A 22,260-nucleotide genomic window follows, 5' to 3' on the forward strand; every position below is an offset into this window, starting at 1 on the left:
AGCACAGCAGCGTCATATGGTTCTTGTCACATGGTATGCGGACATCGTCGAGTATTTTCATCATAGCCATGGAACAGCTGTGCTTGGCCCTAAAACCAGACTGGAACGGAGATAACAAGCCAAAACAATCAATATTTATATGGATTTGGTTAGACATAATAGACTCAATTACTTTAGACAGTGCAGGCAAGATACTTATAGGACGAAAATCACTGGGACTACATGCAGATTTAGCTTTAGCTATAGGAGTCATATTTGCAATCTTTCATACATCAGTAAAGCAAGATGTCGTGAAGCAGTGGTTTATGATATGGGTAAGCTTAGGTAGGATAATCGGAGGAATAATTTTAATAAATATTAGGGGAATTCCATCTACACCAACCGCATTAGACCGTATTTGAAACACACATTTTGCAACATCTAATTCCGACACAGTACTAAACTCAAACATTTCACCAACATTATTATTATCAGGACACGAGTAACTCAAGCGAGGAGCGGGCGAACATGAAAAGGTAGTACGGTTGACAAAAGCATTGTTAAGTTTGTCAGGCTCTAGCTCTCAGATAGCGCCACAAAACGTTGCAGGGCAATACAGGATCCAACTTTTTAAGGAAGTACTTTCGCTTTTCTCGCCTAAAAACTGAAGTAGCTTCATTTTTAGCAGTGTTAAAAACATTCCATTTTTCATCCTTCCTGGATTTTTTCCCAGCGGAACACAACTTGTTTCGCCTTTTGATCACATTCAAGACTAGCCTGTTAAACCATGGACATGAGCGGTTTTGCAGTCATTAGTGCGAATCGGGATATGTGATATAAAATCCTGGTAGACACAACCATTAAGAAACCTCAGCTTCCCATTAACAGAGCAAAGCCCCCAGCATTTAGCCCAGTTAACTTGTGAGACATCCTCTACTAATCTTTCAACATTCAACATTCTATAATCATAAAAACTGTACGAACGATTTACTATACTGTTTTTGTCAACATGTATATCAAAACAACAAAAAATCATGTCATGGTCAGATATAAACGAGAACTGGTCAAATTTTAAAACAACATTGACATCAGACACAATAAAATAATCAATAAGTCTTGGACAACAATTATTCCCATACCTCGTCGGTATATTTACATTGACAAGAGACATACCAACATTAGAAACATCCTCTAATAAACGGGATGTGCACAGATCATTACACAGTAGATTGACGTTGAAATCGCCACAAACGATTATATGAGTATAGTCAACAGCATAAGCGGAGAGAACATAAAAGAATTCACTCACATTACAATATTTATTGGGACTATATACACAGGACACAAGTACTTTAGACATAGAGCTAGTCAATTCGATAAACAAAAATTCGACATTCGTACCAACGGAGCGAGAAACAAATCTGCTTTTTAAAGATTGTTTACAATATATAGCTACAGCGCCACCCCTTCTATTGATTATATCGTTTCGATAAAGTATGTAATTCTGAATGTTAAAATGCGAGTCGCTGATATCGGAGCTGAACCAAGTTTCAGAGACACAAACTACATGAATGGAAGATAATTCAAAGGTATTTCTCACCATGTCCATATTTGCAGAGTTTAACCTGCGCGCATTGAAATGCATAACATTGAGCCAACTTTGGCGGGCGCATAAAATATTTAACATTGCAGAACTACAATTATCAGTGCTATTCTTCTCTTTTAACTAGACTCATAAAAACTTTTATGACATTAGATGGAATTAAGTACGCATTTAATTCTTATATAGAGGCTGCACAATATTGCTTTAAATTAATATTTGTGCTGAATCTAAAATATCAAAATGAATGTACAAGTGTATGGAAATTTTTGGAAAGATATTTATTCCATAAAGGTGAACCAGGGGTGACTCTAGAATTTGTTTGTACGATATGGGTATCAAATGAAAGGTGTTAATGAGTGTTTTAAAATGGAGTGGGCCTTAAATCTATAGGTGGACACCTTTTCGTGATATCGCCATAAAGGTGGACCAGGGGTGACTCTAGAATGCGTTTTTACAATATGGGTATCAAACGAAAGGTGTTAATGAGTATTTTAAAAGAGAGTGGGCCTTAGTTCTATGGGTCGACGCCTTTTCGAGTTATCGCCATAAAGGTGGACCATGGGTGACTCTAGAATTTGTTTGTACGATATGGGTATCAAATGAAAGGTGTTAATGAGTGTTTTAAAAGGGAGTGGGCCTTAGTTCTATAGGTGGATGCCTTTTCGAGATATCGCCATAAAGGTGGACCAGGATTGACTCTAGAACGCGTTTGTACAATATGGGTATCAAACGAAAGGTGATATTGAGTATTTTAAAAGGGAGTGGGCCTTAGTTCTATAGGTGGACGCCTTTTCCAGATATCGCCACAAAGGTGACCAGGGATGACTCTATAATGTGTTTGTACAATATGGGTATTAAATTAAAGGTATTAATGAGGGTTTTAAAAGGGATTGGTGGTAGTTGTATATGTGAAGGCGTTTTCGGGATATCGACCAAAATGTGGACCAGGGTGAACCAGAACATCATTTGTCGGGTACCGCTAATTTATTTATATATGTAATACCACGAACAGTATTCCTGCCATGATTCCAAGGGCTTTAGATTTCGCCCTGCAGAACTTTTTCATTTTCTACTACTTAATATGGTAGGTGTCACCCAGTTTACAAAGTTTTTTTCTAAAGTTATATTTTGCGTCAACAAACCAGTCCAATTACCATGTTTCATCCCTTTTTTCGTATTTGGTATAGAATTATGGCATTTTTTTAATTTTTCGTAATTTTCGAAATCGAAAAAGTGGGCGTAGTCATACTCGGATTTCGGCCATTTTCTACACCAATACAAAGTGAGTTCAGATAAGTATGTGAACTGAGCTTAGTAAAGATATTTCGATTTTTGCTCAAATTATCAAGTTAACGGCCGAGCGGAACGACAGAACGGCTTCAACCGATTTCGCCCTTTTGCACAGAAAACAGTTATTGTTCTAGAATCTAAGCCCCTACCAAATTTCACAAGGATTGGTAAATTTTTGTTCGACTTATGGCATTAAAAGTATCCTAGACAAATTAATTGAAAAAGGGCGGATCCAAGCCCATTTTGAAATTTTCTTTTATTTTTGTATTTTGTTGCACCATATCATTACTGGAGTTGAATGTTGACACAATTTACTTATATAATGTAAATATATTAAATTTTATGTTAAAATTTGACTAAAATTTTTTTTTTTTAGTGGGCGTGGTCCTTCTCCGATTTTGTTAATTTTTATTAGGCATACATATAGTAATAGGAGTAACGTTCCTGCCAAACCCCATCATGATATCTTCAACGACTGCCAATTTACAGCTTGTAAAACTTTTATATTACCATCTTTTAAAAGTGGCCGGTGCCACGCCCATTGTCCAAAATTGTACTAATTTTCTATTTTGCGTCATAAGTTCAACTCACCTACCAAGTTTCATCGCTTTATCCGTCTTAGGTAATGAATTTTCGCACTTTTTGGGTTTTTCGAAATGGGCGTGGTTATAGTCCGATATTGTTCATTTTAAATAGCTATCTGAAATGAGTGCCCAGGAACCTACATACCAAACTTCATCAAGATACCTCAAAACTTACTCAAGTTATCGCGTTAACGACGGACGGACATGGCCCAATAAATTTTTTTTTCGATACTGATGATTTTGATATATGGAAGTCTATATCTATCTCGATTCCATTATACCTGTACAACCAACCGGTATCCAATCAAAGTTAATATACTCTATGAGCTCTGCTCAACTGAGTATAAAAATAATGTGTTATGCATTATGGTATAAAAATTATAGCGAAAAAGTTTAAGTTGTTCATACTCGCTGCTTTATCGACATTTCAGGAGGAACCCTTCGCAAATTACCGAAGTTTTTGGTGGATAACACCTACGTTATATTACAGAAAACAACTGGGATACTTGTATCATATGCAGCAGAGGTTTGGTTGAATATTGCACTAGTTACAGAGGTTAAGCTACCGAAGTAGTTTGGTTGAAAATTACCTAAGTTATAGGGTACAAATTTACCAAGAAACGATGTAAGAATTTACCTTAGCTAATTTGGGTAAATTGAACCATTCTTTGTCAAAATTAGCCAAGAAGAAAGTTTAAAAATCTTTTACTAAATTATTTTCGCTAAGATGATGAAAAAAATTAGTAGGTTAATTATGCCTAAGTTTTAAGTTGTGGTATACGCAATTTTAAGTTAAATTTGCAATAACTTTTCTCTGTGTGCGGTTATCGGCTTTTTTGGATCTTGTTTTGATTTAGCGTATATATACATATACTTATGTATATTTAATAAAAAAATATGTGATATGTACTGTACTGGATTGTTACCTTACGTTGTGGCGTTTTTATGAATAAATTTGAATAAGAAAACATTTCATTGTAGTTTTTTAATGCAAATTGACGTGATTTTTAAGGTTTTATACATATAAGAAAACGCCCAGGAATTAGAAGTTTTCAGAAATTAGTATCACCCTAAAAACAAAGTGGTTCTAATTTGTGAGCGTACACTGTAGTGCCATAATGCAAATAGATTTCTTTGTGTGCTCACAATCATTTATTTTTAATAAAATATAGCTAAACGAAAGCACTAAGACCAAAATTGCCCAAGGCTCGCTAATTGCCTGAATCTCCATCTTACAACCAAAACTTTATTTATAGATTTGGATTCCAAATAAGAGCGAAAAAGGGACCCGTACATAAAAACAGCAATTAGAAATAATATATATGATGCTTTCTTTGTCATTTGTATTGTTTCTAGAATTAAAGTTCTTATTTGGGTAGTTTAAGTTGTGGTATATGTATGGTAAGTTTCAAGTTGTGGTATACGCGATTTTAAGTTAATTTTACAATAGTTTTTCTCTGTGTGTATGGACATCGTATCCGTTCTGGAAATTATTTAGTGTGTGCTGTGACTGAGTTTGTTTACAAGATCTATCACAGCACGAAATTCAGTTTACCATTCAATAGACAACTGCAATAAATTTGCATTTCCAAAGCATCTGCAACGTTACTTTAGGTCTAACTTCAGTTGGACAGTCTTTGTTTACAAAGGAAAAAAACACTGCTGTATCATGTGTGCAAAAGCGTGCAATTACTGGCATATGCTGATGACATTGATATCATCGGCCTAAACACCCGCGCTGTTAGTTCTGCTTACTCCAAACTGGAAAAAGAAGCGGTAAAGATGGGTTTGATGGTGAATGAGTACAAAACGAAGTACCTGATGTCATCCAGCAAAGAGTCAGCGCATACGCGCCTTGGCAACCACGCTACTGTTGGCAGCTATAATTTCGAAATAGTAAAATACTTCGTTTATTTGGGAACCAGCATCAACACTAGCAACAACATCAGCACTGAAATCCAGCGAAGAATCAATCTTGCCAATAAATGCTATTTTGGACTAGGTAGGCAATTGAAAAGTAAAGTCCTCTCTCGGCGAACGAAAATCATACCCTACAAGTCACTTATGCTTCGCCTGCTATATGGGGCAGAAGCATGGACCATGACAACAGCAGATGAAGCGGCATGGCGAGTACCGAAGAAGATTTAATGACGAGCTGTACGAGCTATACGCAGACATCAACATAGTCCAGCGAATTAAAACGCAGCGGCTGCGCTGGCTAAGCCATATTATGCGAATGAATGATGATGCTCCGGCCAAGAAAGTGTTTCTATCGGAACCCGCCTATGGAAGCAGAGATAGAGGGCGGCCCCCACTCCGTTGGAAGGAGCAGGGGAAAACGATTTCAATCCCTTTGGTGTGACCAATTAGCGCCGGTTGGCGGAGCGAAGGAGCGACTGGCGCGCCTTGTTGGACGGCCATAACCGTTTAGACGGTTAAGCGCCAATTAAGTAAGTAAGTGTCATGTGTGCTGCCACTCAATTGCATATACAGTGTATTTATAACATGTATTTATACACATGTATTTATAACTGCTAAGAACAAATGCATATTAATACACATTTCTGTGCATTTATATACACATAACTACAAACTCCTGGCCATAGACACCGGGGACTGGAATCTCGTTATACCTCTATTGATAGCCTTTATATCTTGTGGCCTATGCCATATGGGTTGAAATATGTTAGCTTTTTGTGCACTACAACTCGCACGAATGCTAACACCTTTCGAGGTTACGGTGGCCTTGAGTTGTGTCGTGCTGTGCGCAACATCTTGTGCTAGAGATCCAGTTACACAAATCTATTGATTTTAAATTTTTTCATTACAATTTCAGTTGATATTCTTTGATATCTGTTCTGATAACATCCCTTGTACATATTTAATTTTTGAATTTGCTGGAATTGATTACCAACTTATCTAATATCAAAAAAAATAATAATGGCCGCATCGGAGCGAGAATGGTTTTACCTTATTATATTTTCACTATCTTTTAATAACGCATAAACTACACTATGGAAGACTTCTTAACACAAAATATTTCACTTGTAACCAATTTATAGTTGTGTGCTTACCAATGGTTCATTCATACGAGAAAGTACATTTGTGGAATATAACATCTATAATATTCCGCGGAGCAGCGACATCGTATTTTTACTTGAAGCTAAAGCCTGCAGTGCTCACGCAAACGGAAGTAAAAGCTTTGGGATAATACTAACTTCAATAGAAGAACAGTTGCAAGAGATTAAATTCATAAACAATAGGTAATATATTATCTTTCTTTTAATTTACTTTTGATAATTGTATAAGTTTCATTATAAGACTTGCATTTAATTCAATTATCTTCGTTGTTAAAATCGAACGCCGCAATGAGCCTGTTTTAAAAAGACAGAGTGTGCTATGGTTTAAGATCCGTCAATTGCAGCCATAATTAAGGGATATAGCCAGCATTTCACCAAAATAATCCTTTTTTCTAACTAATCTTAAGGCATCGTGGATAAGACATGTGTGATATATTAAGCTTAGACATCAAAATAACAAATACATACGATAACCTGACGCGAAAAAATGGATTATGAACATCATGTCACCTAATTTGACAAACAAGATATCACACTAGTTTTTTTACACAATGATCTGAAGCTGTTTTAAACATATCAAAAGGCAAGATGATAGCCGGTCCACTCATACAATTATCGATTGTTTCAGCTGATAATAGCGTTGCGAAAAAATTGATTATGCCTTTGCTTTCTGATATCGTTTGAATCGCTGACATGTAGAATAAATAAACTCAAATGTATCATATACAAAATTGTTTTTATCTACAATACTACACTGGTGGTACAACTTTACATTCCCGCGTACATCACTTACAATATATTGAAACCAAATTGATTAACATCACTCCAGAGTCTAGGGTTTTCGCAACACCCTGTTCGATTGATTGTTTATTAAATTCTCTTATCTTTCTGCAGCTCATATTCGCTGTTGTGGTTATGCATTTGTTTGCAGTTTGTCTAATGTCATATACGCTCGTTGTTGCACATCTACTTACATTTAATTTGTAATTGTGAAGCATTTATTTACTAGCGGCATAGTGATATGTCGAAAATGGTAATATTCGCCACACTACCCTCTGCCTTAGTCGGATTGTCTGGCTCAAACAAATTAATTAAAATAAACCACCTTTCTTCAGTTTCGTGGTTTCCTATTTTTTTTTGTTTTTTGCTTGCGGTAGACTATATCGCTGATCCGTTGTAAAACTATGTAAGAGCAAATTTTGATGTCAACCCTTTCTGGCTGGTTGTATAACTGCCCCAAATCCTCACCCAAAAAAACATCAGAATTTTTATACTTTTCGTATCTGCCCTTTATCATCTTTCTTTATCTCATTTAGTTTTTTCAAAGCCACTGTTTTCTTTGAAGGTATGTTCGGCTTTGATAAGTTTACCCAATACTTTCTATCAGTATTTGCCTAAATCCGATCTTGGTGATACTTATCGGGTTTCTCACTAGCATTCGTTTACTGCTGAATCCCTTATCATTACCGAAGTTGAATGTCACATGCTTGCTCTTATGTATATCACATAATTATTACTACTATGTCGATATTGATGGCACTACTACAACTATGAAGTCCATTCCCAATATGACTTCCCCTACAAACTTTGCCGACTTCACATGTCACGGTTGGTTGTACTCGCCACTTAGGTTAGGTTGAACTACCCGGTCAATAAAGACCTCACATAGACTGAATGTGTAGTGAATCTGACTGAATCCATAGTGTTACCAAATTTCTTCGACAACCAAACGACGGAAAACCCCAATGAGATGCCAGGACTTATGTTATTGTATAATGAATTGAAAAATTTTAGGTTGGGGGAAGAATGTTGTTGTTGTTGTTGTAGCGATAAGGTTGCTCCCCGAAGGCTTTGGGGAGTGTTATCGATGTGATGGTCCTTTGCCGGATACAAATCCGGTACGCTCCGGTACCATAGCACCATTAAGGTGCTAGCCCGACCATCTCGGGAACGATTTATGTGGCCACATTAAACCTTCAACCCATTCCCTCCCTCCCTACCCCCAAGTTCCATGGGGAGCTTGGGATCGCCAGAGCCTCGTCTGTTAGTGAAACAGGATTCGCCGCGGATAGGTGAGGTTGACAATTGGGTTTGGAGAAGCTATATATTGCGCTGGCAACCTGAAAGGTTGCGCTGCACAGCTCCTTGAATCCTGGGGGAAGAATCATGAGTGTCTTTATTTGGGAATTGCTTTTCCTTTTATACAAAATATTCTACAGATACTTACTTCACTAATACTTACAAACTAATTGTACATATTTCCTGTATGCGAAGTCAGCATATTAGAATGACCTATTTAGGCATATGAGTACATATGTAAGTTAAGAGCCCCACCCCTGGGGCTCTAAAAAGGACAAAGGTGGGGGCCACCCCATGGCCCCTTTGTTTCCCTGTAAGTAAATAAAACAACAGATTTCATGTTTCTTAATAGTATAATTATCATGAGTAGTCCAGCGTAACCAAAAACAGAATGACAAACTCAAACAACTAATGCTAAAACTAAACCTAAAATTTTCATTGACTTAATTATTAATTGCTGACGAGGCGCTTCTCATGAATTGCAATTTCGTTACCTGAAGCAATTCGATATGGCTTACAGCGCAGATTGTTTACCTGCGCTGGCCATGCACGCGTTTGGGAAAGTGCGTCGTCAGCTTATTTTCACTAGTAAGCATATTAACCCTCGTCTTAATTACCCCCCCCCCCCTTTAAACATCTGCGTCTCGCGGATGATCTGATTTCTGATGGGGATCTGTGGCATTGGGCGATGGTAGATCCTGATTTGTGGTTTGGTTTAGCCCAGGAAAGTTGATTGTAGTCGTAAGTTTCTTCCAGAGCATGTAACAAACGGCTGCCAGAATTGTTAAGGCAATAGCGTCAAACATGAAAGAGGAGTGGAAGTGATTTCCAAGGTGCTTAAGCTGATGGATATCTTCCATGCTGGGCTCGTGGATGTAGTCCAGATTTAGTCTTAGAGCTATGTTCGTAACATTTAAGTACTAGAGCTGGAGGCAGGGCTTGCGATGTGCGTGCTGATCGGCTGGTGAATATTTTATTGCCCGCCACCTCCGTAACGTTGCTGAGGAAGATCACGTATGTTCCGTTAAGTTGTCTCGAGAAATTTATTCCTTGTATACGACCATTATAGTTGGTTAAAAATATTGATGTGTCGCTAAGCATTTCGACGACCTCATTGTTTCCTGGTTCAAAGTGGCATTTCGCATCACCACCCTTATCAATCTCGCCAGGCATTCGTCTTCGGACAGTCTTATTTGGATTCGGGAGAGCAGATAGCGGAGTTGCTAATTGAAACGCAATCTGAATTTAGGCCAAAGGCTTCCTCTTCATTTATCAGTACTGTCTTGAAGCTTAGATTGATATGTTGTCCCGATATGATAGCTGCTCGAGTAAGGAGTCGCTAGCTCTGTGGTTTAACCTTTGACATTGAGAGCACATAAAGGAGTATAGTGCCGTTAGAATACACAGATGCCGAACCGTATTCTATAGCCTGGATAACGTTTTGGTACGGGAGAGATTATTTTTCATTTATAATAGTTTGGATTTCGGTTCGATCGAGCAAGTTTGTATTTTTAACACCTGATTTTGCCATTTGGCATGCCTGTACGATTTATGTTACTTGTTCTTTTAGGATTAAGACATTACTCAAATCCAGGAGATCAAGGTTTTCCTCGATGGTGTTTTTCGATATCGAGTTGATGTTTGCCATTATTTCATTTGACTTCTCTATAGCTGTGCGAGTAACGTTAAATAGCTTTTCATTGACTAGGTACTGATGGTTATTATTTGCTATGACTTCATTCATATTCGCCAATATGAAGTCCCAATATGCCGCGTCTGGCGAGCCGGCAATACATTACCAGGCGGATCCAGTCAATAGACCGAGCCTTCCTTGAGCTATTTATCTGAAGTTCATCAAGGCGAAGCCGTGTTTGGTTTAGGTGAAAGTAAAGCACAGCGCGCACTGCCTCACTCTGTATATGACGAAGCGCTTACTCTCGCAGTTCTTCCAGTGCTGTTCCAAAGTAGCTAAGATCGATCATATGAATTAGATTGAAGTGCCCGTTCAGGATCCATCCACACCCATGCTCTATAGTCACCAACGGGGAGTCATAGCCGTAAATGTTCAGGCCACAAACGCCAGATATTAATACCAATCTGCCATAAGTTAAAAAAGACTTTTTAGTTTCGGGGACGGTAATTTGGATTTTTCAATTTTTCAAGAATACAAATATTCTTCCTGGTTTTTAACAAAATTTTTCCTACGATTTAAGTAACAAAATTTTCCATTATTATTATTTTTTTTAATGCAAAAGCATTTAAAGGTAGAACCGGCTAGGATGCGTCTAGAACTTTTCACCGAAGAGGAAAGGAGAGGAGAAAAAAAAATTTGAATTTTTCATTGGAAGGATACAATTAGAACTGGTTTAATTAGAGCTACACATCTCTGTTAATTTTCCTATTATTCTTCATTTGAGTTAATAACATGTAAAACGCTTTGGGAAACCGGGAAAAAGGTTTTTTGAGGGCACGAACCCATGGTTCCACATATTACAAGTACAGAAAGTATACAATTTTTTTATTTTCCTTTGTTTCTTCTTTATTTCTTATTTTTTGTTCCTTAACCATACAAATTCATTCAATCGTTTCATGTTATGCAATTTTACCGTCCCCGAGTTTTGTCTGTTTTGGCAAAGACCACTGGACATTGTAATTTGCGGTTAGTCATGTAGTCTTCCCCAGATGCCCCATAAGGGTATATCTTTTAAAAAGAAAAGTTTTGGACCATTTCTTTCATTTTTTTTGTTGGGTCTCTTTACTTGTGGAAAAAAATTATTGGGCCATTTCTTTAAAAATTATTGTCTTTTGTTTTTGTTTCCTTTTTTATTTTGGGCCCTTTTACTTGTGACAAGCAATTTTTGGGCCATTTCTGTAAATACATTTTTTCTGTTGGCCTCTTTAATAGTTAGTTTTTCTGCGTGGAAAGATTTTTTTTTGCGCAGTTCAATTAATTGATTATTGCCAAGCGACTTTGCGTAATTCCCATTGTGTTTGCTCCAATGATTCTCGTGGGCTTGTTGCCTCTTTTGTTTGCAGTTCTATGCATTTTATTTATTGCTCGGTTATTGCCAAATGATTTTATGATGTTGCCAAAATCATTGATTACTTTCTATTATTGATTTTATATGAGGCGGTTCAAGGATTTCTTACTTGTGCTTTGGAATTTTTTTCCCGGTGCTTGTCACTAGTTACCCGCTTAACCTTCCCTACGACTTCCTTTTTATATATCGCCTTTTGTTTTCTCTTTATATGTTTGTCCCTAACATAGATTGTATCTCCTGTCTGGAATTTCCTAGGTCCCTTCCTTTTCCTGCTTGCCCGTGAATTTCTCAATTCCTGATTTTTCCTTATCTGTTCCCTAATTTCTTTATGAACCCTCGTCTTGAAATAGGATAACATTTGGTAGTTTATCCTTTCCGTCCTGTTAAAAAAAAATATCGCTTGGCTTTCTCTTCGTGACCGAATGTACTGTTGTTGTTGTAGCGGTATCCTGCTATGCAGACCAACTCCTTTGGTCTAGTATTGCGAATTTTTCCTTTGAGGCCTCGGAAAATTTCTATCAGGGTTGAATGAAATTTCTCAATCTGACCGTTTACCTCACTCCTTTGGATTGGTGTTTGGTACAATTTTATTCCCAAGCCCCTGATGTAGTTGCAAACTAAGGGAGTCATGAATCCCCTTTCATGTCCATCATTATCATTTTGGGGGTTGTGAAATAATGTATTGCCTGGGCCAATTTAGACCGAAGAGTAACTGCTGAGCGATTTTTTATGTGGAACAGTTTTGAAAACTTTGAAAATATTCTCCCTGGATTTCGAAGATATCCACATGTGCTATCCCACATGGATATTTGGGGATAAGTGTGTCCTTCATAGGCGGCTCTGCGGGATGCCTGTCGTGTTTATTCGCCCTGCAAATGGCAGCGAACTATTTTATTCGACTCGCCATTTTCGGAAAATAGTATCTTTCCAAGATTTGCTCCTTATTTTCCTTAGGGTTTCTATGAGCCCTCCTATGTTCGGACTATATTATTCCGCAAATTCTATCCTGGTTCGCCACATCTTCGAATACCCTTTGAGTTATCCAGATTTTGTACAACAGGAATTGATCTAAATACACTTCTTGTAGAACACGTACACGGTTTTCTGGAATCTTTATTCTATTTATCAGCGATGGATTCAGGTGTTCTTTTAAGGCCTCGGATTTTTCAATGACGGCCAACCTAACGTAGTGACGAGTGAAACTCGGATGCGGATTTTCCGAACAAGTCATTGCACTCCCCTCTGTAAAGAAAATCTGGTTTCGGAAAACGTTTAAAGGAGCCTCCACGTGTGGTATAAGATCTGACGAATCTTGATCCGCACTGTGAACCGTCCCTTCCTCGCTTCCGCTAATACGTCGCTGGTTTCCGATGGTGCTGTTAAATGGTTTGCCCGACATGGAATTCTGGAGAGAGCATCTGCCACAACATTGGATTTACCAGGAGTGTAAATCAATTCGTGGTTATACTTTTCAATTCTAGCATTCCACCTCTTCAACTTAGGTTTGTAGTTTCTACTTTCCAACGCAAATGTGAGATTCTGATTTTTTTCGCCACATATAGGTACGGCCTAAGGTTATCTAGGGCCCAGACTATTGCCAGCATTTCTATCTCGTTTATCGCGTAGTTCTACAAGAATATCTGAGGGGACAAGCAATTGTTTCAGGTTATCGAAGGTCTGAAGGGCTTCGTTGTTCATACGTATTCGTATTTTCTTGGGCTGATTTGCCCTGGCCTGTGCGTTTTCACCCCTATTTAGATTGGTCAAAGGTTTGGCAACCTTCGCGTAGTCCCGAAAGAACTTTCGATAATATGACCTCATTCCCAGAAAGCTTTTCAATTATTTTAGTGTTGCCGGGGGCGAGAGGTTCTCTATAGCCTGAACCTTAGACGAGTCTGGTTTTATTCCGTTAGATGTGATCATGTATCTCAGGAATTCTACTTCCGTTCTCATAAATTTGGTTTTTTCTAAATTCACCCTCAAATCTGCGAGCCTTTCAAATATTGTTTCCATATTCTTTAAATGTTCATTTATATTTTTCCCAAATACAATGATGTCGTCTATATACACGTAGCATATCCTTCCAATGTATTCCTTAAGTACGTCATCGATCATACGTTGCAATATAGCATGTGCATTCTTCAATCCGAAGGGTAGCCGCAAAAATTCGTACTTCCATTCATGGTAGAAAACGCTGTTTTGGGAATATCCGCCTCCTTCTTTGCGATTTGGTGCAAACCTGAGGTGAGATCGTGATTGTGAAATATTTGGCGTTGCCCAGACTATCCAGGGTTGCATTGATATCCGGAATAGGATATGCGTCGGACACGGTAACCGCATTTAAACGTTTAAAACCTACGACCATTCCATACTATTTTTCAACGGAGGGATTTGGTTTCTTTGGACTTTTAGATGGTTGTATGATACCTTCTTCAAGCAATTCGGCAATTTGGATTTCTACCTCTGCCCTCATGTTTGTAGGATAGGGATAACTTTTTGTGCATATGGGCTCATCAGTGGTAGTCTTTATCTCCGCGCGAACAGAAGTTTTAATGTTTGTTTTAGCATTTAGTGGACCGAACAAATGGGAGTACTTCTTTACTATGGCTTTCAAGTCCGGGAGAATTTCACCGGGCATATCCTTTGTTTAGAAGAAATGTAGGTGGCCAATGGTTTTGTTTTTTAAAGGGATTTTTATGTTGGCATCTATGGTTAGGACGTGATTTATCCTGTCTATGATGGCGCCTAGGGCTTTAAGGGTGTCATCTCCTATTATTCCATCGAATGAGTCTAAGCCAGGTAGCACGTTAAACATTACCATGGCGTCATTACCTACATTCTGATAGAACTTTCCTTTAATTTGATTTTTTATAAGGATAGGGCCTGCAACAGTGTGGACTTGAAATGGTGACTTCACCCGGTCAGCTTCTAGGGCCAGTGTGGACTTAATAAAGTTTTTTTGGGCACCTGTATCCACCAGGAGTTTTAAAGGGACGTTATTTGCCGACAGACATGTCAAGAACGGTATGCTTGAGTGTTGGGCTTCCTCCTGAAATAAAAAACGCCGGCGGTCCAGCCGTCATAAAATTTGCTTCGGTTGACACTTGTTCTTCATCTACTTCCAAATCCTGTGTCTCTAAGTTATAAGCGCACTGCTGCTTTGGAACTGCTCCTAAGAACGACTCAGGCCCGCGTTTGAACACGTTACGGTTGCTATTGGGCCTGTTCAAATAATTCACCTGCTTCATTTGGACACGTTACGGTTGCTATTGGGCCTGTTCAAATAAATTTGTCGAGTTATTGTGCACTATTGTGACCATTGCGTAAAATTCATCCAACGTTGCACCTCTTTGGACTAACTGATTGAGCTGGTGATCCAGGGTCCTTACGTCCCTTTTATTTGCGTAATGTAGCGAAAGAACCCTTTTTATTTCTTCCCAATCTCCCCCTAAGACATTGTATGCTACTAGTGCTGAATCGGCCATGCCACGAATATTTTGCCCGATGTGCTGCAGAATGGCACGAAATAAGGGTTTTTCTTTCACCACAGCGTAGTTCGAAAGGATACCCTCGACGCAATGAACCCAAGTGCTATATTGGGAAGGACTACCTTCGACTTGCAGCTCCTTCACGCAATCAGGAAGTCTGCCGATATCCTTTAAATCCTGTTCCGACAGCGGTGTTTGCACTGCTGCGGGTACAGCCTGCGGCTGCGGCCTAATCCTAGTTTGCTCTAGGCTACCTAATCATTCGTCTGCTTTGGCCAGGTTCTACTCCAAAATCATGAGCCTAAAGTCGAGAGCTACACCGTTGTTTTCTATGCCACCAAGCCGCCCCTCCAGTCGCCTAATCTGCTCGAGCAGAGCATTAATACCACCAGTGAGTTCGTTAACTTTAGTGGTTAGGGCGTCCATGTCAACAATATTAAACGGGTTTTGATCGAAACGGAAACTTTCTTTAGAATTAATTTAACCTTGCATAAAGTGGCCTTTCTGTAATTCGCGTTATTTAATAGGGTATGTAGACCGTCACGGAATGTTTATAAAACGGAAGGATACTTCACAGCAGGATATCAGAATTTATTTTTATTAGTATTATTTGATATGATTGAATCAAGCTTTGGCTTTAGAATTTTTGTGATTGTTTTTTTCTGTGGCAAAAGTTTTTTTTTTTGGAAAATTTTTAGTTTGAATTCGGGTCCGTACAATTTAAGGATTTCCTGAAAATAAAAAAGGAGCCCCGATTAGGCTGGTGGAAATTTTACCGTGTTCTTATGTAAACGGCGACATGTACCCGATGGGCGTTTCACCATACATTAGTCATTTTAGGTAAAGTTTTGGTCAGGGGGTATGTGTTTTTACCCTTTTAATCGCCTTCAATCAGATTGAAGGCAACCTACTTGGGCACAGTTGCTCCACAACGCAATCCCGGACTTGACGCAATCTCCAGTGTGTTCGTATGTATACACCAGAAGTACCGATAAACACAAAACTGCAGTATGTTCTTATGGCTATACTGGAAGTATTGTAGTGGCCACTTCCAGTGTGTTCTTATGTGTACCCTGGAAGCCTCCAAAAATATGAAGTCGTCCCCAGTGTGTTCTCATGTGTACGCTGGAGATAACTTGACGCAAGGGATAAAACTCTGTCGTGTCCTTAAGGGAAAAACAGGGTGCACGCAAAATGTTTCGGTTTATATTGCACGGTCGCGGGGTTCGTTAACCACAATTTGGCATTCGATGTGGTGAGTTCCGTCCTAGGAGTATAGGCATACGGACTCACTCAGCCAATGCGATTGTGCTTTAACATTCTGATATGCAATAGCAGGTCGTAGGAAGAATCACTGTTTTCAATTTTCCTTTTTTTAAGTTTATCTTAATTATCGTATTACTCCGGTATAAGCGCTTAGGCTATCAGGATAGGACATAGAACAATTATTAAATTTTTTCACTTTACGCGTTTTTTTCTCTTAATTTTCGTATTTTCCTGTATTAGCGCTTTGGATATCAGGATAGGACGTAGTAAAATTATTAAATTTATTGCATGAGGTTTAACCTCTCTTGGGGAGAGGAGCTTTTAAACCCTGGATGGTACCGAAGGGAATCGCAGAATTAAACTAATATTATAAACCGGAGAGTCGCGGTTTCACAAATATTTGTTATCGGCTGTACAAGCCTTAAATTATTTCTTAATTTTGTTTAGTTTCTAGTTTTTATTTTATAAACCGGAGGGTCACCCCGAAAGTCGTGAACCGCGGTTTTAGCAATATTTCATTCTTTCGCCTCTTGGGCAATTATTATCCTTTGGGGAATCTTTTTCAAAAAAGGTTTCACTTAGATTCCTCACTACACACCACACTACACAATTCCTTATTGTTTTTTACACTATCACTTTTTCAGGACCCCTTTTTTAAGGAGGTCCTTTTTTCCAGAGACCCTAGTGGGTCTTGCTCGGGCGACAGTTAAGAGCCCCACCTCTGGGGCTCTAAAAAGGATTAAAGTCGGGGCCGCCCCACGACCCCATTGTTTCCCTGTAAGTAAATAAAACAACAGATTTCAAGTTTCTTAATAATATAATTACCATGAGTAGTCCAGCGTAACCAAAAACAGATTGACAATCTCAAACAACTAATGCTAAAACTTAACCTAAAATTTTCATTGACTTAATTGAGCTGTTTATTTTGAAAGTGGCATAAGTCATTTCCAATTCATGGTCTTAAATGCATTGTTATTTTTGAACGAATGCATATATAGAAGGTTCTACAATTATAAAATAATAATAAGAATTGCATCTTTTAGATATTGGACTCTAAAAAACTGGAGGCGAGGAGAGATACAAACAAATTACCACTGAACCTAAACGACATGAAATGACTTATGCCACTTTCAAAATAAACGGCTCAATTATTAATTGCTGACGAGGCGCTTCCCATAAATTGCAATTTCGTTACCTGAATCAATTCGATATTGCTTGCAGCGCAGATCGTTAACTTGAAGAAATTCGACATTGCTTACAGCGAAGATTGTTTACCTGCGCTGGCTATGCGCGCGTGTGGGAAAGTGCGTCGTCAGCTTATTCTCACTAATAAGCATATTAACCCTCGTCTTATACTGTTTTCACACAGACGGCTTATTGAATAATAAAGGCAGTTTTCTACATTAAGACGCTTATTGAGCTCAATCTTCCCTACAAAATTCGAATCTATTATTATTTCATTAGTAGCTAATCGAATGCCTAATGAAGTCAAAAGCACAATGCAACTCTGTTGGCAGCGTTCCGCTTCCGTTTCCGTTTCTTAGTTTTCAAAGCAAATGTCATTGTCTGCATGGCGGAACGATACAAGGTGGCCGCATCGAACAGCTGATTATAACCTTTTTTATTTGATTTAATACATCAACTACCGGCGCAGTACGATTTTGACATTTGTCCATCGAATTTACAAGTACATGGAATTTTTTTTGTTGTAGGTATGTCACCATGCTCCCACCTTGTATCGTTCCGCCATGATTGTCTGTCTCATCCTTCATACTAATCGGGCAGTTACTTCTGTGTGAAAGCAAAAAATTTACGATTTCATTAGCAGGTGAAATGAGATCATTAAGTTTCTGTGTGAAAACAGTATTAACGTGTATGTATAATGGACAAAGTGTATCAGTCAGCGTGACTAATTGACCGATGTAAACAAATATGTGCATTCAATGCAGAAGTGCATCCTTAGCGATTGGATATTTGTGTTACTAATATTACTACATGTGTGTAAATACAGTAATTAACAGTTGAATGCAGTGAAAGTGGAACTAATTCCAAGGCACGTTACACCACCCGCCTTTGAAGAATGGCCATACGTAATTTGCGCGCAAATTATGCATGACTATTCAAGTGACATAATTAAATTTTAAGTGTGCCGTCCTGTATCGTTTTACATATGTGACCAATTTAGAGCTTGCTTGAGTTTACAGATTTTCAATTGCCTTTGGCATTCAATAGTTGTGTGGTCGTAATTTATGACATAATGGTAACTTGATGCTGAAATGAATTTGTTACTGTAGTTTTTAGTTTTTTTTGCTTACATTTGTTTTACATGTGTACCCATTATGCTGACTTTTTTTTTGTATTCTTTACATTTGAACTTTGCATTTTTTTTTTTCATTCTCTTCATATGCACATATTGAGTTGGCATTTGTTAATTTTTTTTTATACTCAGTTGAGCAGAGCTCACAGAGTATATTAACTTTGATTGGATAACGGTTGGTTGTATAGGTATAAAGGAATCGAGATAGATATAGACTTCCATATATCAAAATCATCAGTATCGAAAAAAAATTCGATTGAGCCATGTCCGTCTGTCCGTCCGTCTGTCTGTCCGTTAACACGATAACTTGAGTAAATTTTGAGGTATCTTGATGAAATTTGGTATGTAGGTTCCTGGGCACTCATCTCAGATCGCTATTTAAAATGAACGATATCGGACAAAAACCACGCCTACTTTTTCGATATCGAAAATTTCGAAAAATCGAAAAAGTGCGATAATTCATTACCAAATACGGATTAAGCGATCAAACTTGGTAGGTGAGTTGAACTCATGACGCAGAATAGAAAACTAGTAAAATTTTGGACAATTGGCGTGGCACCGTTCACTTTTAAAAGAAGGTAATTTAGAAGTTTTGCAAGCTGTAATTTGGCAGTCGTTGAAGATATCATGATGAAATTTGGCAGGAACGTTATTTCTAGTACTATATATATGCTCAATAAAAATTAGCAAAATCGGAGAACACCACGCCCAATTTTAAAAAAAATATTTTTTAAATTCAAATTTTAAAATAAAAGTTAATATTTTACAGTATATAAGTAAATTATGTCAACATTCAACTCCAGTAATGATATGTTGCAACAAAATACAAAAACAAAAACGGAAATTTCAAAATGGGCGTGGCTCCGCCCTTTTTCATTTAATTTGTCTAGGATACTTTTAATGCCATAAGTCGAAAAAAAATTTGCCAATCCTTGTGAAATTTGGTAGAGGCTTAGATTCTAGGACGATAACTGTTTTCTGTGAAAAAAGGCGAAATCGGTTGAAGCCACGCCCAGTTTTTATACACAGTCGACCGCATGTCCTTCCGCTCGGCCGTTAACACGATAACTTGAGCAAAAATCGATATATCTTTACTAAACTCAGTTCACGTACTTATCTGAACTCACTTTGTATTGGTGTAAAAAATGGCCGAAATCCGACTATGACCACGCCCACTTTTTCGATATCGAAAGTTACGAAAAATGCCATAATTATATACCAAATACGAAAAAAGGGATGAAACATGGTAATTGTATTGGTCTATTGACGCAAAATAAAACTTTAGAAAAAAACTTGGTAAAATGGGTGTGACACTTACCATATTAAGTAGAAGAAAATGAAAAAGTTTTGCAGGGCGAAATCAAAACCCCTTGGAATCTTGGAAGGAATACGGTTCGTGGTATTACATATATAAATAAATTAGCGGTACCCGACAGATGATGTTCTGGATCACCCTAGTCCACATTTTGGTCGATATCTCGAAAACGCCTTCACATATACAACTAAGGGCCACTCCCTTTTAAAACCCTCATTAATACCTTTAATTTGATACCCATATCGTACAAACACATTCTAGAGTCACCCCTGGTCCTCGTTTATGGCGATATCTCGAAAAGGCGCCCACGTATAGAACTAAGGCCCACTCCTTTTTAAAATACTCATTAACACCTTTCATTTGATACCCATATCGTACAAACAAATTCTAGAGTCACCCCTGGTCCACCTTTATGGCGATATCTTAAAAAGGCGTCCACCTATAGAACTAAGGCCCACGCCCTTTTAAAATACTCATTAACACCTTTCGTTTGATACCCATATTGTACAAACGCATTCTAGAGTCAACCCTGGTCCACTTTTATAACGATATTCCGAAAAGGCGTCCACCTATAAAACTAACGCCCACTCCCTTTTAAAATACTCATTAATACCTTTCATTTGATACCCATATCGTACAAAATAAATTCTAGAGTCACCCCTGGTCCACCTTCATGGCGATATCTCTAAATGGCGTCCATCTATAGAACTATAGCCCACTTCCCCTTAAAATACTCTTTAATACCTTCCATTTGATACACATGTCATACAAACACATTCCAGGGTTACCCTAGGTTCTTTTTACAACATACAATCTCCCCCTAAGACATTGTATGCTACTAGTGCTGAATCGGCCATGCCACGAATATTTTGCCCGATGTGCTGCAGAATGGCACGATATAAGGGTTTTTCTTTCACCACAGCGTAGTTCGAAAGGATACCCTCGACGCAATGAACCCAAGTGCTATATTGGGAAGGACTACCTTCGACTTGCAGCTCCTTCACGCAATCAGGAAGTCTGCCGATATCCTTTAAATCCTGTTCCGACAGCGGTGTTTGCACTGCTGCGGGTACAGCCTGCGGCTGCGGCCTAATCCTAGTTTGCTCTAGGCTACCTAATCATTCGTCTGCTTTGGCCAGGTTCTACTCCAAAATCATGAGCCTAAAGTCGAGAGCTACACCGTTGTTTTCTATGCCACCAAGCCGCACCTCCAGTCGCCTAATCTGCTCGAGCAGAGCATTAATACCACCAGTGAGTTCGTTAACTTTAGTGGTTAGGGCGTCCATGTCAACAATATTAAACGGATTTTGATCGAAACGGAAATTTTCTTTAGAATTAATTTAACCTTGCATAAAGTGGCCTTTCTGTAATTCGCGTTATTTAATAGGGTATGTAGACCGTCACGGAATGTTTATAAAACGGAAGGATACTTCACAGCAGGATATCAGAATTTATTTTTATTAGTATTATTTGATATGATTGAATCAAGCTTTGGCTTTAGAATTTTTGTGATTGTTTTTTTCTGTGGCAAAAGTTTTTTTTTTTTGGAAAATTTTTAGTTTGAATTCGGGTCCGTACAATTTAAGGATTTCCTGAAAATAAAAAAGGAGCCCCGATTAGGCTGGTGGAAATTTTACCGTGTTCTTATGTAAACGGCGACATGTACCCGATGGGCGTTTCACCATACATTAGTCATTTTAGGTAAAGTTTTGGTCAGGGGGTATGTGTTTTTACCCTTTTAATCGCCTTCAATCAGATTGAAGGCAACCTACTTGGGCACAGTTGCTCCACAACGCAATCCCGGACTTGACGCAATCTCCAGTGTGTTCGTATGTATACACCAGCAGTATGTTCTTATGGCTATACTGGAAGTATTGTAGTGGCCACTTCCAGTGTGTTCTTATGTGTACCCTGGAAGCCTCCAAAAATATGAAGTCGTCCCCAGTGTGTTCTCATGTGTACGCTGGAGATAACTTGACGCAAGGGATAAAACTCTGTCGTGTCCTTAAGGGAAAAACAGGGTGCACGCAAAATGTTTCGGTTTATATTGCACGGTCGCGGGGTTCGTTAACCACAATTTGGCATTCGATGTGGTGAGTTCCGTCCTAGGAGTATAGGCATACGGACTCACTCAGCCAATGCGATTGTGCTTTAACATTCTGATATGCAATAGCAGGTCGTAGGAAGAATCACTGTTTTCAATTTTCCTTTTTTTAAG

At 38.4% G+C, this 22,260-nt stretch overlaps 1 protein-coding gene across 1 annotated transcript in view; it reads left to right on the plus strand.

The window, feature by feature from the left end:
- Window positions 1–22,260, plus strand: part of Apoltp (Apolipoprotein lipid transfer particle) — a 2,338,027-nt gene that overhangs the window by 2,266,985 nt on the left and 48,782 nt on the right. The window contains exon 22 of the mRNA XM_067766285.1: window positions 6,519–6,719. Coding sequence (XP_067622386.1) covers window positions 6,519–6,719 — 201 coding nt within the window. The remainder of the gene's footprint in view (window positions 1–6,518; window positions 6,720–22,260) is intronic.

This window comes from Eurosta solidaginis, chromosome 2 (assembly GCF_040869045.1).
Source record: "Eurosta solidaginis isolate ZX-2024a chromosome 2, ASM4086904v1, whole genome shotgun sequence".
Lineage (NCBI taxonomy): Eukaryota > Metazoa > Arthropoda > Insecta > Diptera > Tephritidae > Eurosta > Eurosta solidaginis.